General features: G+C 40.9%; 1 protein-coding gene across 1 annotated transcript; it reads left to right on the plus strand.

The window, feature by feature from the left end:
* Positions 1-4,169: 4,169 nt before the first annotated feature.
* On the plus strand, positions 4,170-15,613 carry LOC149083857 (protein D3-like). Its single transcript, XM_089235412.1, has 4 exons — positions 4,170-4,384; positions 4,851-4,983; positions 13,942-14,076; positions 15,281-15,613. The coding sequence occupies exons 1-4, from the start codon at positions 4,208-4,210 to the stop codon at positions 15,466-15,468; spliced, it is 633 nt and encodes a 210-aa protein (XP_089091538.1). The 5' UTR covers positions 4,170-4,207; the 3' UTR covers positions 15,469-15,613.
* Positions 15,614-16,121: the final 508 nt, after the last annotated feature.

The raw sequence follows: 16,121 nt of genomic DNA on the forward strand, positions 1-16,121 counted from the left end.
TATTTGCATAAATTCATATAGTTTAGGATGTTTTTAAAATTAGTTATGGGCCCCGTAAAGTGCATCGAAAAAATTCCACAGCTTTAATTAAGCATTTTTGGAAGCTGAAACAGGCAGAAATAGATAACTTGAAGTTCAGGGGGAGGGAATCGAAATACCTAACACCCATAAAATAAAGGGGGGGGGGACTATTCATTTCTACGTTTCTTTAAATTTAGATTTGTTTCTTTCATGAGTCGCGCAGGACGTCGCCATATTGGTTAACTTTAGACACGGTTTGCATGTCCCTCAAAGAAAGAGGGAGATATCGCATGATCCAAAAAGCCTCCTTGAAGAAAACCCGGGCAGCGCCGGGTATTGTAGCTAGTCTATATATATAAAATTGATTTTCTGTCTGTCTGTGTGTGTGTGTGTGTGTATGTTCTCTATACAAATCGACAATTTTAGATCGATCGTCGCCAAATTTTGCATATATACCAAATGGGACCCGACTTGAACGATAGGCTACTTTAAAATTTCGTCAGCCCAGGGCAAATGCCCCAAATGGGCAAAAAACTGTCCGGCAACAATGGTTTTTGGGTCTCAACAATCACTTTCCGAACGTTTACTTTGGTTACCGTGGTTCCCTAGCAATGCGTTTCAGACGTGTTTATGCCTTTGCAACGGTTTGTCACTTCTTTAATCCTGTTAGTATATGTATAATATTTATGCCTTTATAATGGTTTGCCACATTTTCAATATACTCTCAGTAATGAGGCTTTTTGAATAGACGTCATAATCATCATCAGCATCGCTTTGATGGTCAGGAAAAGGGGGATACTCATAGAAATCAGTGTTAAAATTGACAATTTTAATGTAGAAATGCGGAAATTTGGTGGGGTTTTCTGTCACATCAATAATTTTAAAAATTGCATAGAATCCTCGATTTTTGAAGTATTGAGTTCGCTTAGAGATGTACGAAATCCAGAAGATTGAATATGAAGTAATCAGCCGGACCTACTTTCGAGTTGGATATCCATGCAATAACATTGATTTCAACTTCTTATTTATATCTTCTCAAGCATGAAAATTAATGTCTCCGTATTGTATTTTAATATTCAACTGCATAAATCCATGTGGGTTAGGATATTTTAAAATTAATTATGGGCCCGTAAAAAGTGCATCGAAAAATTCCACAGCTTTAATTAAGCATTTTTTGAAGCAGAAACAGGCAGAAATATATGATCTTGAAGTTCAAAGAGGAAGAATCGGAATACCTAGCACCCTTTAAAAAAGAAAAATATATATATTTATTTTTGCGTTTCTTTAAATCTAGATTTGTTTATTTCATGAGTCGCGCCGGAAGTCACCATATTGGTGAACTTATACACGGTTTGCATGTCCCTCAAAGAAAGAGGCACATATCACGTGATCCAAAAAAAGCCTCATTGAAGAAAACCCGGGCAACGCCGGGTATTATAGCTAGTTTATTTTATAAAACTTGAAAAAAGCAACTTATGTAAATTTATCTATTGCATTCGAGCAAATGCAACCGATCAGCTTATTGGTTGCATTTTTAAAAGAACTATTATAAAATTTTTATAGTGTAATCTGGGCTTAAGGCCGGGATCACACTATAAAGTTTTATAAAAGATCTTCTACAAAGAAAATTAAACCAATAGGCGCATCGGTTGCATTCAAGCAAATGCAACAGGTGATCTTATTGCTTGAAATTTTCACGTTTTATCCAGGAGCTTCTTCAAAACCTTTAAAGTGTAATCCCGGCCTAAGGTTGGTATTACCCTATAAAACTTTGATTAAAAATTATTTTATGAAACTTGAAAAATGTGGCCATTATATACGTGTTACATTCGAGCGAACTTAACTGATCGGCCTATTGGTTTTATTACACCATTTTTCAAGTTTTATAAACGAACTTTTATCATACTTTTCAAGTCCCGGTGGAGACGTGATGACTTTTATTTCCGAGCTCACCTCAGCAAGATATCCTGAAAATAACAGTTTCCTTGAATACACTGGTGAAATAAATTAAGAGAATATGCACATTTTATCGAATTTCATGAAAAGAACTGAACTGAATGTAAAACCACTGCTTCTAGACAAAAATGCAAATCTTGTACGTCAAATACGTAAGCGTACACGTGTGTGTAGGCGGAGCCAGTAGGGAAACAGGCTTTATAAGCGCGCGTAAGTTAAGACGCATTTCGTTCGCTAGCACACCTCGGCGAATTTCTTGGTGTTATTTTGCAGCAATCTGTTAATTTCAAATTGTAACAGTAAAAATGAGTAACCACCAACGTTTAGATGATGGAATGAGGTGGCGAATTGGGGGGAGGCTAGAAGCAGGCCAATCTCAAGTCCAGATTTGTAGAGAGTTCAATTTAACGCCCAGCGTCGTGTGTAATTTATGGAAACAGTTCCAGGATAACGGATCCATCGAGAGAAAGCCTGGGCAAGGTCGTCCAAGAGCCACGACGGCCAGAGAAGATCGCCATTTGTCGATTATAGCGAGGCGTAACAGGAGTGCTACAGCTTCTCGGCTCTCTCGTGACTTGTATGCAGCCACAGGAGTATCAAGGGTGACTGTTTCCAAAAGACTTCATGAGAGAGGGTTGTTTGCAAGAAGACCTGCTGTTTGCATCCCGCTCACTTCTACGGACAGGAGAATCCGTTTATCATGGTGCAGAGAGCATAGAGATTGGAGTATGGATCAATAGGTGACCGTTCTCCTCACTGATGAGTCCCGGTTCAGCCTAAGCACCGATTCTCGCCGTACGTTCATATGGAGAGAACCAGGGACCCGCTACCTACCCTCCAATGTCAGCGAAATCGACCATTATGACGGAGGAGTTTAATGGTCTGGGCAGGCATCATGTTGGATGGCCGCACACCTCTCTGTGTCTTTGAAAGAGGCACTGTGACTGGTGTGAGGTATAGGGATGAGGTCTTGGAGCCCTATGTTCGCCTTTTCAGGGGTGCAGTTGGCCCTGAGTTCATTTTAATGGATGATAACGCGAGGCCACATAGAGCTCTTCTGCTCGACGATTTTCTAGAGAGTGAGGATATTCGCCGGATGGATTGGCCAGCCAGATCTCCAGACCTTAACCCTTTAGAGCATGACTGAGATGCTCTGGGGAGGGCAATTGCAACTCGCAAACCCCCTCCGGGAACCATCCAGGGAATGAAAACAGCGTTGCTGAACGAGTGGGACCAATTGCCACAGGAAATGATAAACTGCAAGTATCAAATCACGCTGCGAGACCTGTATATCTGTAAGAGGGGGCCATACCCCCCTATTAACCCATCTATTAACCAATTTTTTTTTGTTTATTCTGCAACCGCTGTTTCATACCTTCCGACTCCAACGAGTGTTACGCACGATCATGCGTGTGTATTACAATTATTGAATGGTTATTTGTTTTGTATTGTATCAATGTATGTACATATCAAATTTCATTAAAATCGGTACAGTAGTTCTAGAGATAATCGACCAAGTCTGCAAATTCTCTTAATTTCTTACACCAGTGTATATTTTTTAGTTCTTTTTCCCCATTTCCTTTTCCCCCTTTCTTCCTTCTAACGTGCGGTTACGTTAGGACAAAGTTAACAGATTTATCGACGATACGTCAAAAATACAGATAAATCCAAATTTGTTGCCAAAAGCTTGTTACGCAAAAGGGGGTTAAGAAATTTTCGGAACCTGTGATTCGAATTTCTCGCTATGCCTGGAAATACGGGTAAAGTTTCAACGGGGGGGGGGGGGGGCGGGCTGGTCTCCCACGATGTTTCCATGCATGCCGGTTAATGCGAGCAATACGGAAGCACCTTCAATGTCAAAGAAAACCAACATCATCGTAATTAAGGTTTTCTGACGTATTCAATGAATTTTTGCTTGCTAAAAAATAGTCATTTAGGAACATAAAAATTCGAATATTCTTAAAAAGGGTGAATAAGCGCTTTCTGATGCGAGAGTTACCACAAACCCATTCATGTGGCAAAGGGGTGGGGGGAGGGAAGTAAAGATACTCTCAAGCAAGTATCACGTTTTCATGGGTTTTCCCGACAGGTTAATGAAAGTCATTCATTTTAAACTCATTCACGTCATTACAAAATCATCCGAGAACAACAATATGTTATAAAGAGTCCTTTTTATTAAACATTTAGAGTCAGTTTCGAAGAAGAATCTTGGAGTTCGTGATATTCAGACATGGCTGCCGTGGGAATACGCTCAGGGTGTGCGATGATCGTCGCTTTGAACATCACTCTTCTTGCCTCGGTTGCGCTTCTTGTTTCTTCTCAGGAGATGACTCAAGTCGAGCAGAAGTTCATAGCATACAACATAACACCCGAAATAATCCCAAAAGCCCCAAAGGATAAACTTCGAGTTCGTATTGCTTTTTTTTTCTTTTTCATTGCATTTATGTTACGCGGTAGGAGCCATTCAAGTAATACGTCAGTACAGATGGGGTGGGAAGGGTTTACGGATTTCTCGACTTTTGATGACACAGTGGTGGTCGGCTGAAGTTGGTTTTCTATGACTGCACAGAAATAATTTTTGTCGAAATCCTCTGAGTTTAGTAAATATCTCACACACGCACTCCTCTGAAAAAATCATTCATCTTCTATTGTGTATGCCCGCAGCGTTTACTCTTTGGATACCCAGGCCACATCTCGCCCCGCCGGTATTGCTCTTATGAAACCGCTAAATACGGGAATCGACTGCATGATGAGTCCTAAAATTTTAATGTTCGTTGGATTAATATGGATATCGTTAGTGTCTAAAGTTGATATATCATTGATTTTTACCCCTTATTCAATTTATAGCGAGAAATTGTCTCTCCGTCATACAGGTTGTGTACGAAGACGACACTAAAGTGAATTTTGGAAATAATATCCCTCTTGGTCTGACACTGTATAGGCCTAAAGTATCGTATGACAAAGCTAGCAGCGACGCGATGTATACTCTGGTGATGATGGGACGAGGTAAGTAGATATTTTCAAGTGTTAATCACATGTTATTAATGAGTAAGATCATAACAATACGTCGAAATGTCATGTTATTATCTCTCAATATGTGTCACATTGATCTTTTTTCACACAAAACGATTGATCTCCGAGCAAGTCAATGAAGTGAATATTCAGATACAAATTTACAAACAGGATAAATAACCGACTACTTTATTCATCACGTAAATATTCTATAACGAGTGATTGTGGCAGCGGGTGTGAGCGACTGAACGACCATTGAACGTTGAAGGACCGAACACACCCCGCTTCCCATCTCAAGGAGAACGAATCTCGACTGAACGACCGCAGTGACCTAGATACAAAGACTGACCGATAGAGTGTGAGATGATTCACTCAAACGTGGTATAATAAAAATTGTCTCGGAAAGTCGCTTTTGCTATCTCTACCATTCGTTGTCTCTGTCACTCACTCGATCAACACCATCTGAAGCAGAAGGGCTCCGCGCGAAGCTCGTTATGCCACTGAACAAGGTCATCGCACCTATAGCCATTGGATCTAGAAGTCCGACGCACGCGCCATCTTTATCTTTTCCTGTATTATATCCTATGACTATAGGTGAGATTATCTTATTTCAGTGAAGTTACGAGAATCGAGCGGAGTCTTTCTGCTATAGATGGCGTTTCCTCGATAGACACAAAAGTGCGTCTACACGCGCGCACTATACGTTGTCCTTGAGTGCTTTGCTGAGAGTGCGCGAGTCCCCTATGCCCTCTCGACTCGTACGTCTCTTATCCCACCAATATGCGTTAGGAGGTAGGGGGCAGTGCTTTTTGATATTAATTCGAAATTACATTAAAAATTATGGTAATAATAACCTCAAACATTTTGTATAAGGACTTTTTTTATTAGTAGCTTTAGAAGTCCAAGAATTCCAAGCAGGGCCGCAACTGGAGAACTGGAGAAACCGCGAGAGGGGGGAGGTCCAGGGCATCTCCGGCAAAACCATTATTTACTGATACGTCAAAGATTACATACAGTGAAAGGGAATTAAGAATTATGTAAAAAGAAGAATCAAATTAATCAAGTTAAAGTCAAAGTGCAACGGGCACGGATAATAAATCATCATGGAAAGTTGTATGAAATCATATCGCAAAGACGCAATCAGAAATTTGATTAAATTAAATAAGTAAATAAATTGAAATTAAATAAATAAGTAAAATTGAAATTAAATAAATAAGTAAAATTGAAATTAAATAAATAAGTAAAATTGAAATTAAATAAATAAGTAAAATTGAAATTAAATAAATAAGTAAAATTGAAATTAAATAAATTAGATTGATCGAGGATTGTTTGACAGAAAGGCAGAGCACCCCATTGCGCTCGGGCAGTTCAGTACACTCTGTCCGATTCGCTTTTGATCACAGTTGAAGGTCTTTAAAATATCTCCGGGACACTTGATTTAGGAATAGATTTAGGAATCATCCTGCTCCCCGCCTTCAAACAGTGCCACCAGCGTACTGTAAGGGTGAAGACGCGGCGATCTCCTTAGCGGAGGTGCTGGTACCGGAGTTGCAGTAGCTGCAGGAGACGGATCCAAACGACACCCTATCACTTCCGTTCGCCGGCTCCACATCTACACAGACCATGGATGCTTAGTATACTACGTCGAGAGGAATCAAGAGAAAAGATAAGAAAAATGGTGAAATTCCTTGAGGAACATCCTGTGAAGATAAGGGAACATTAGTCCCGGACGCCTTCGAGCAGAAGACTATAGACTGGTCCTCGCATCCCGCATAATCTCTGCAGGTCAATCAAGTTCTTCTAGATTCTTCGGAGGACGATATACCTAAGGAGAAATCCGTCGTATATTACACTCATGGCTCTAAATTGGAATCACTGCATCCATTTATCCACGATCCCCGTTCCCACGGTTTTTATACAGGCAGCTCCTGTACCTGATTCCAATTTAGAGCCATGAGTGTAATATACGACGGATTTCTCCTTAGGTATATCGTCCTCCGAAGAATCTAGAAGAACTTGATTGAACCGCAGAGATTCTGCGGGATGCGAGGACCAGTCTATAGTCTTCTGCTCGAAGGCGTCCGGGACTAATGTTCCCTCAAGCAATGAACATGACTTGTGAAGCTTTAGAAGACGCGTGACTCTGGCCAGGAATTCTATCTTCAGAGATAATGGCGGAAGCCCTAGAATCACCTGAAGAGCATTTGTAGGTGTAGCTCTGTACGCACCAGAGGTATATAAGAGAAAGGCTCTTTGCATTGCATCGAGCCGTCTGAATATCTGGACCATGGAAGAATACCATATTGAAGCTCCATAAGCTATCATAGCCCATGTCAATCCCCACTGTGGTTCGGCTATCAGGCGCATCTTCTGAAGAACACCGGACGCTTTTCTCGTCTATTCCTTGATGTGATCTTCCCAGCTAAGTTGCTTATCGATAAAGACACCTAAATAACATAGCACGTCCGTTTTCTTGATAGCTTTTCCTTGGAACCAGATAGTGGGAGGCCTCTTCATTGATATCCACAAGAATTTTGTCTTAGCCATAGAGAGAGTGAGCTTATGCATGTGCAGCCACTTTGACGCTGTTCTGAGGGCTTCCTCTGCCAGATCGCCTGATCCCTTAACAGTAGGGGCGGATGCAATCACCAAAAGGTCGTCCGCATAAGCCTGAACTTTGACATTTGAGGGCCACTTAATTTTCAACAGCTCATCAAGAACAAGATTCCATAACAAAGGGCCGGAACATGAGCCCTGAGGAGCACCCTTCTGAAGTTCATTCTCAGCTTTACCTGCATCCGTGATCAACACCGCACGACGGTGGTTCAAAAGGTCCGATAAGATAACCTTGAGCTCTTATGGGCTCTGGTATGGGCGCTGTTGCTAGACGACGGCGTATAGACTGGAGAACTAGAGAAACCGCGAGCGTATAGACTAGTATCTGAGGTTATCAAAAGCTCCTTCATGTCCAGGGATATGATGGCTACGTCATTACCTCTATCTCTTTGCGTCTTGACCTCTTCCATCATGTCTGCAAGCGCCATTTCCGCCGAACGACCTTGCCGGAATCCATACTGGTTGGCATGCCAGAATCCTTGCCTCTCCGTGTAAAACATAACTCGTTGTAATAAAATCTTTTCCAGTACCTTCCCAAAACTAGAGAGTAAAGAAATAGGACGGTAAGCTTTTTTCTCATTCGGGTTTCTTCCTTTCTTCAATAGAAGGAGCAGCCTACCTTCTTTGAAATGATTTGGAAAACATCCCAGTTGCAAGTACTTATTGTATAGGGAGTGTAAGAGATCTGGAAATGCTTTATTTATCGCCTTGGCCATTCTATTGTTCACCCGGTCTAAACCCGGGGCTTTCCGCATATTTAGCTGGTCGACGATTCTTTTTATTTCTGGCTTAGATATTGCTCTTATACTCATCCGGGTCGAGGTACAGACTAGAACTCATAAAAGGAGGACCATAGTCATCGGGGGTTGACATCGGGGTGAATGTCGTTAATGTGTCTTTCCCCCGCTTGCAGAATTGTTTCGTCTCCAAGCTGGCTCATAGTCAGCTGTGACTTCGTTTTGCGAGACATAGAAGCATGACATACGGTACCAAATTCAGAGGCCGTTTTTTCACATAGTGTACGCCAGGCAGTTAATTTTTTTTACGAATCTCTTTACGGTACTGAGCCTGATATTTATTAAATGCCATTTGCAGGCGAATTTCGTCCTCTTGATTTTTTGCTCGTATATATCGTCTTTTCAGAGCTCTGAGCTTCTTGCGTGACACTTCTAGTTCAGTTGTCCACCATGTGCTTTTGTATTTATCCGGCATCTGCGATCCCTTGCTGCCAGGGAGCAACGATCTATTATTACCTGCCTCTTCTATTACTTGATGCACAGTGTTTGTAATATGCTGAAGTTGATCATACGTTCGACACTCACGAATCTGTCGTATCAGGACTGGTGTCGTACTTCTGAGGATACGAATAAAATTGAAGAGCTTACGCTGCGTTGTTTTGAAACAAGGGGGTTTTAGTTGATGGAGATAAGTCACATATCACCATGTGAATATAGGAGTGACTACTTGCCGAATATTCCTCTCCCACTGACCATTGTATAGCATTTGCTAGAGACACGTGATTGCATATAGATAGATCCGGCCAGCCGAAGGATCCAGTGTGTCCATAGGTCGGTGTGCTGTTGTCGCCATTCAAAGGGAAGAGGTCTTTGGACATAAGGAAGTCTAGGATGTCTTCACCTCTTTCATTGATATCGGAATAACCCCATAGAGAGTTGTGTCCATTCCAGTCTACGGCAATAATGATCCCGTGCCTTCCATTCTTTACCACGATCTCCTCAATCTCCTGGATGGCTTCCTTTATGTCCTTGTATGGAGAAGAATATGAGCTAGCCACGATCAGCTCCCTTCCGTCTACTTGCACCGCCACCGAGTGCATAACCGACAGCACAACTCCATGAAGTGCTCTGTTGCGGATCATGATCGCAGCCTTCCCATTATTTGATGTCCAGCGTGACCAAGTCAAGGGGGGACATTTGAGTTCCGGATGTTGCGCTGTGGACCAGATCCAGGGCTCTTGGGCAAATATTATGTCCACCTTCATTTCGTTGACAGTTTCTTCTAATTGGAAAGTAGCCGCTTTAGAACGATCTAAGTTAATCTGAAGTAATCTAATTCCCTGCTCTTTCCTCGGTAAATTGTTATTAGCCATTACACAATATATTTCATGCTATTTCGCCTACCCTTGATGAGAAGAAAACTGGGGCACATACGATCATTGGCACGGTGGTAGACATCGAGATTGGTGTCGTGTGCGAGGTTTTGGAAACAGCAGTGCACACATCGGTTCTTTCCTTCCGGCCTGCAATTGAGGATCGACGGTAAGCTATATTGATAGAGTTGAGCATCGGAACTGTTGATATGGGGGGGGGGGGGGTCAAAAAATGAGTCGATCGAGTGGCCGGAAAATCGAGTGATGTCTGCGAATGGGCAAGAGGATAAGAGACTTGCCGAGAATATAAGCGACTAGCTATAATACCCGGCGCTGCCCGGGTTTTCTTCAATGAGGCTTTTTTGGATCACGTGATATCTCCCTCTCTTTTTCTTGAGGGACATACAAACCGTGTCCAACTTAACCAATATGGCGACCTGCGCGATTCATGAAATAAACAAATCTAGATTTACACAGAAACGTAGAAATGAATATATATTTTTCCTTTTTTAAGGGGCGCTAGGTATTTCAATCCCCCCCCCCTTGAACTTCAAGTTATCCATCTGTCTGTTCCAGCTTCCAAAAATCCTTAGTTAAAGCTGTGGAATTTTTTCGATGCACTTTTCACGGGCTCATAACTAATTTTAAAATATCCTAACCCACATGAATTTATGCAAATAAATATAAAAAAAAACAATATGGAGACATTAATTTTCATACTTGAGAAGATATAAATGAAATCAATGATATTGCTCGAATATCCAACTCAAAAGTATAGGTTTGGCTCTAATTACTTCATATTTAATCTCCTGGGCTTCGTATATCTCTAAGCGAACTGAATATTTCAAAAATCGAGAATTCAATACAATTTTTAAAATTATTGATGGGGCGGAAAATCCCACTAATTTCCGCATTTCTACAGTAAAATCGACAATTTTAGCACTGATTTCTATGAGGATCACCCTTTTCCTGACTCTCAAAGCGATGCTGATGATGATTATGACGTCTATTCAAAAAGCCTCATTACTCAGAGTATATTGAAAATGTGGCAAACCATTATAAAGGCATAAACTGTTATACATATACTAACAGGATTAAAGAAGTGACAAACCGTTGTAAAAGCATATACACGTCTGAAACGCATTGCTAGGGAACCACGGTAACCAAAGTAAACGCTCGGAAAGTGATTGTTGAGGCCCAAAAACCATTGTTGCCGGACAGTTTTTTGCCCGTTTGGGGCATTTGCCCTGGTCTGACGAAATTTTAAAGTAGCCTATCGTTCAAGTCGGGTCCCATTTGGTATATATGCAAAATTTGGCGACGATCGATCTAAAATTGTAGATTTGTATAGAGAACACACACACACACACACACACACACACACAGAAAATCAATTTTATATATATAGATATACTAGCTATAATACGCGGCGCTGCCCGGGTTTTCTTCAATGAGGCTGTCAGAAACACGTGATATCTCCCTCTTTCTTTGAGGGACATGCAAACCGTGTCTAAGTTAACCAATATGGCGACTTCCTGTGCGACTCATGAAATAAACAAATCTAGATTTAAAGAAACATAGAAATGAATATATACTTTTCTTTCCTTTTTTAAGGGGCGCAATGTATTTCTATTCCCCCCCCCCCTCAAACTTCAAGTTAATTATCTGCCTGTTTTAGCTTTCAAAAATGCTTAATTAAAGCTGTGGAATTTTTTCGATGTACTTTTTATGGGCCCATAATTAATTTTAAAACAACCTAAACTGTATGAATTGATGCAGTTGAATATCAGAAGATAATACGGAGACATTAATTTTTCGTGCTTGAGAAGATATAGATAAAAAGTTGAAATCAATGTTATTACATGAATACCCAACGCAAAAGTAGGTCCGGCTAATTACTTCATATTCAATCTCCTGGGCTTAGTATACCTCTAAGCAAACACAATATTTCAGAAATCGGGAATTCTATAAAATTTTTAAAATTATTGATGTGGCGGAAAACCCCACCAAATTTCAGCATTTCTACAGTAAAATCGGCAATTTTAACAGTGATTTCTATGAGTCTCGCCCTTTTCCTGACCCTCAAAGCGATGCTGATGATGATTATAACGTCTATTCAAAAAGCCTCACTACTGAGAGTATTGAAATGTAATTGTATTGAATAGTAGTATTGTGTAGTATTGAAAGTATTGGCAAACCATTACAAAGGCATAAACTATTATACATATACATATACAAACAGGATTAAAGAAGTCACAAAACCATTGTAAAGGCATATACACGTCTGAAACGCATTGCTAGGGAACCACGGTAACCAAAGTAAACGTTCGGAAAGTGATTGTTGAGGCCCAAAAACCATTGTTGCCGGACAGTTTTTTGCCCGTTTGGGGCATTTGCCCTGGGCTGACGAAATTTTAAAGTAGCCTATCGTTCAAGTCGGGTCCCATTTGGTATATACGCAAAATTTGGCGACGATCGATCTAAAATTGTAGATTTGTATAGAGAACATACACACACACACACGCAGAAAATCAATTTTATATATATAGATTAGCCAAAACAGTTTTTTATATCAAAGTGAACTGAGTGAGTATCGGAGACAACTAGTGATATCAGGGCTATATGATAAGGTCTGTGAAGCTGCGCTTGGCGTCGGAGCTACTTCGTAACACGTCACTACTCAAACACTTTATTTTAGCACATGACATCAGCACGCGAAACGTGCTGCACTGGATAGGGATTTTTTTTTCACATTATGGTTATTTATTGTATTGTTTTAAGTGAGTGATTTCTCGTTCATGGATTTGTTTTAGGGGCCGTTCAAGTATTACGTCAGCAAATTTTTTGTCATTATTGACCCTTTCCGTCAGCAAAATTTCGTCAGTTCTAACGCATATTGGTGGGATCAGAAACGTACGCGGGACGGGGCATAGGGGGCTCGTTCGCTTCCCCCCCGAGATGAAAAAAAAAATTTAATGCAAAAAATATTTGTAAACAAAATTAAAATTTCGACAGAAAATACCTTCATATGTTATTATAATCGATTTCTGTTCATTTCAATGCTGTTTGAAGATTAAGAACTCAAAAAAATTCTCTTTAATAAATTCATTGCGACCCACCCTTTAAGCCATGGTAAATACTAGACCGCGGACCAAATGTGGCCCTCGAGGTTATCTGATGTGGCTTGCCCCCTCAAACCAAATTTTGTAAAAATGAACTAAGCGGCACATTTACAGATCGCTTAAATGGACCCGTGGCACAATTCCAGATCACTGAAGTAGGCACGTGGCACATTCAAAGATCACTTAAGTAACCCGCGACAACGTTCCAGAACACTTAAATGATCCGTGGGACATTTAGACATCCATCGAGTGACACGTGACACAATTTCAGAGCACTTAAGCGGCCCCCCCAGTGCTGTTCTGCATCACTCAAGGAACATTCCCAGATTACTTAAGTGATCCGTGGCATAATTACGGATCAGTTGAGTGATGCGTTGTACATTTCCAGAGCACTTAAGCGACCCGGAAACATTTTCATAGCACTTAAGCAGCCCGGACACATTTCTTGAGCACTTGAAGGGTCCGTGAAACATTTAGAGATCGCTGAAGTGGCTCTGTAAGGGATTTATCATTGGGGAGAATGCTAGTTCAGAGGTGCCCACAAACTAGCGAAAGGTTTTTCTAGTTTTTGGCGCACGAATAAGATGCCATTAAGAATATTTCATATCTTCATAAAGGGTGGTTGATGACGTAAGCATCATCCACACTCCCCCCTTGTCATCAAAAGTCAGCAAATCGGAAACCCCCATCGATGCTGATGTAATGCTTGAATGACTCCTAACTGTATTAGTCCCTCGCTTATTCCCTTCCCGCCATTCGCTGTACAACTTCGTTGAACTTACAACTGTTCGGTAAATTTTCTCTTGTCGATGAAATTTTCCTTCTCGTGCTATTTGTGAATTACTTGGTGGTGTTGATGTTTTAGTGAATTTTCGAGGGTCGCAATGAAGGGGCGCAGGGGAGTTAAGCTCCTCTGATGCCTCAGGCAAAGGACCAGGAAAAAACGCTGAATTCATTCTTCTCATTAATTTTTGACGCGGCTGAATAATTAATGTCTGCCGAGGTTGAGAAAGCATTTTTGTTGCGGCCTTGGAATTCTTTGAAACCATGTATACTCGTGTTCATAGAAATAGAAACTCATACATCATTTGTAAATTTCTCCAGATGTAGATCCTGTATTCCCTGAACGGCTTCCGTCACAATATCTGAATTGGATTGTCAAGGATATTCCAGGAGGTAATATACAAGGTGGAAGTACCCTCGTCTCTCATTTGCCACCCAATGAAATAGAAACACCAGGTAGGTAACATAATTTTCATGCAAAATATGCAAATAAATGTGGGATTCATACAATTACTGCTTGTGTTTATTGATTATATACAGTGGGTCCTGCCTAATAAAGTTCCGACTTGAAACGTTTTCCCGCTTAGTACGACTCATTTTTGTGGTCCTAACTACTACTAATACTCGTTGAAATTTCCCGTTTAAAGCCATCAACCGCTTACTATATTTTTCTACGATGATTTCTCGAAAAACGTTATAAGTGGGGTCTACTGTACATAAGTGATAAAATATTTTTTGGACGAAGGCGTCGGATATTTGTCCAAGTTGAATTCTTTTTCCTTAGTCGGGTACATTGTGGTTGGAATGGGTTTCTTGCCATGAGTTTACGTGATCCAACTATCCTCAGTGGTAAGGCAACTAGAAAATACCTAACGGACACGTCGTCCTCCATCTTAGGGTAGAAAAACACATTTTATATTCACCGTGACGTCTAATCGTAAGGAAAAAGGTATATAGAGAAATTGTTATTTTCCTAAATAAACAATTTCCTGAATGACAACCAATGGCTTTTAACTGTAGTGATAATATTAACGCCGCACTTCGCACAAAGATGGCGGATCAGTCAGCCTAAGGCAGCTATACTCAGTTGGTCGGTGTTTTGTAGCAAGAGGACCAGGAGACCCTAGAATTAATTCAGATATTAAAATCTCTTAAATGAAGATTAAGGAGAGAACCCACAGGGATCTATAAGACTTTTAACGTCCCAGTCAACGAGAGTGAACCTGTGATAACAATAATTTCAAGCTATAAACTTGTTTCATCTGCCAATTTCACTTTCAACTTGGGAGATCAATGTAACCATTTCGAGCACTTAACTCGCAACAAATGTTTCTTTTCAAATTTGACGCGGTCACCAAACCATTATAAAGGCATAATCATATCTGAAACGCATTGGCTAGGGAACCACAGTAGCTAAAATAAACGTTCCGAAAGTGACTGTTAGGGACCCAGTTTTTTGCCCATTTCGGGCATTTGCCCTGCTCTGACAACCTTTTAAAGTAGCCTATCGTTCAATTCGGGCTCCGTTTCGTATATAGATGCAAAATTTGGCGACGATCAGTCTAAAATTGTAGTTTTGTGCAGAGAACATACACTCAGACAGAAAAAAATCAATTTTATAATATACAGATGGACTAATTCATTGATTGTTTCTTTGCAGGACTGAACCTGTTCGAATTTCTTCTTTACGAACAGCCTGCCGACGCCAACGTATCCATCGACCGGTTATCAGCTTTATTCAGGTCAGGATTCCACATCAAACATTTCACAGCTCAAAATAGTCTCGGAGACCCAGTCGCTGGTAATTTCTTCAACGCAGTTGAATCTCCACATGGTGACGAAACGTGAAGTAAAACAGACCGCAGAGTTCGCGAGGGCCGGTCTCCTGTCCATGAAAAATACTTGTCATCCATTTGCAATTGTACGAAATGATATTATAAGTGATGTATGATATAAAAGACTATTAAACACAACGGTTGTTTTCACGCAAGCCAATCAAACGCTGTAAGAATGATGTCCACATTGCCATTTTAGACGTCGTACTATACAGTAGGGGTATTCTTAATGTTTTTCGGCCCCGAACCAAAATCAACAACGAGACCCATGCTTTGCGACCCATGGGACTGTTTGTTTTCCGAGATTAGTAAAACCAGTGACGCATGCGTCATATCTATAACAGGACTGTAAGAGAATTTTTACGTACCCATCTCGGAATCCTCCATGAATCAAGTTTAGGTCGTGACTCATAGCTTAAGCGTCCTTGGCTGTAAGTGGATTTTCGTGTATACGACCCTTCCGGAATACCCTGCGAATCAAGTTTGAGTCTTGATCCATAGCTCAAGAATCCCTGAATGCAAGTGGATTTGTGAGAACCGCTTCGGAAGCTCCTGTTAATACAGTTTTGGTCATGATCCATAGCTCAAAAACTCTTGGCTGAAAGATTCGTGTGACCCTTCTCGAAAGCCTCTGTGAATCAGAAGGGGTGGGACCCATAACTCAAC

This window comes from Pholcus phalangioides, unplaced genomic scaffold, assembly GCF_987345545.1.
Source record: "Pholcus phalangioides strain wild (caught in Gottingen) unplaced genomic scaffold, Ppha-v1.0 ptg000008l_1, whole genome shotgun sequence".
Lineage (NCBI taxonomy): Eukaryota > Metazoa > Arthropoda > Arachnida > Araneae > Pholcidae > Pholcus > Pholcus phalangioides.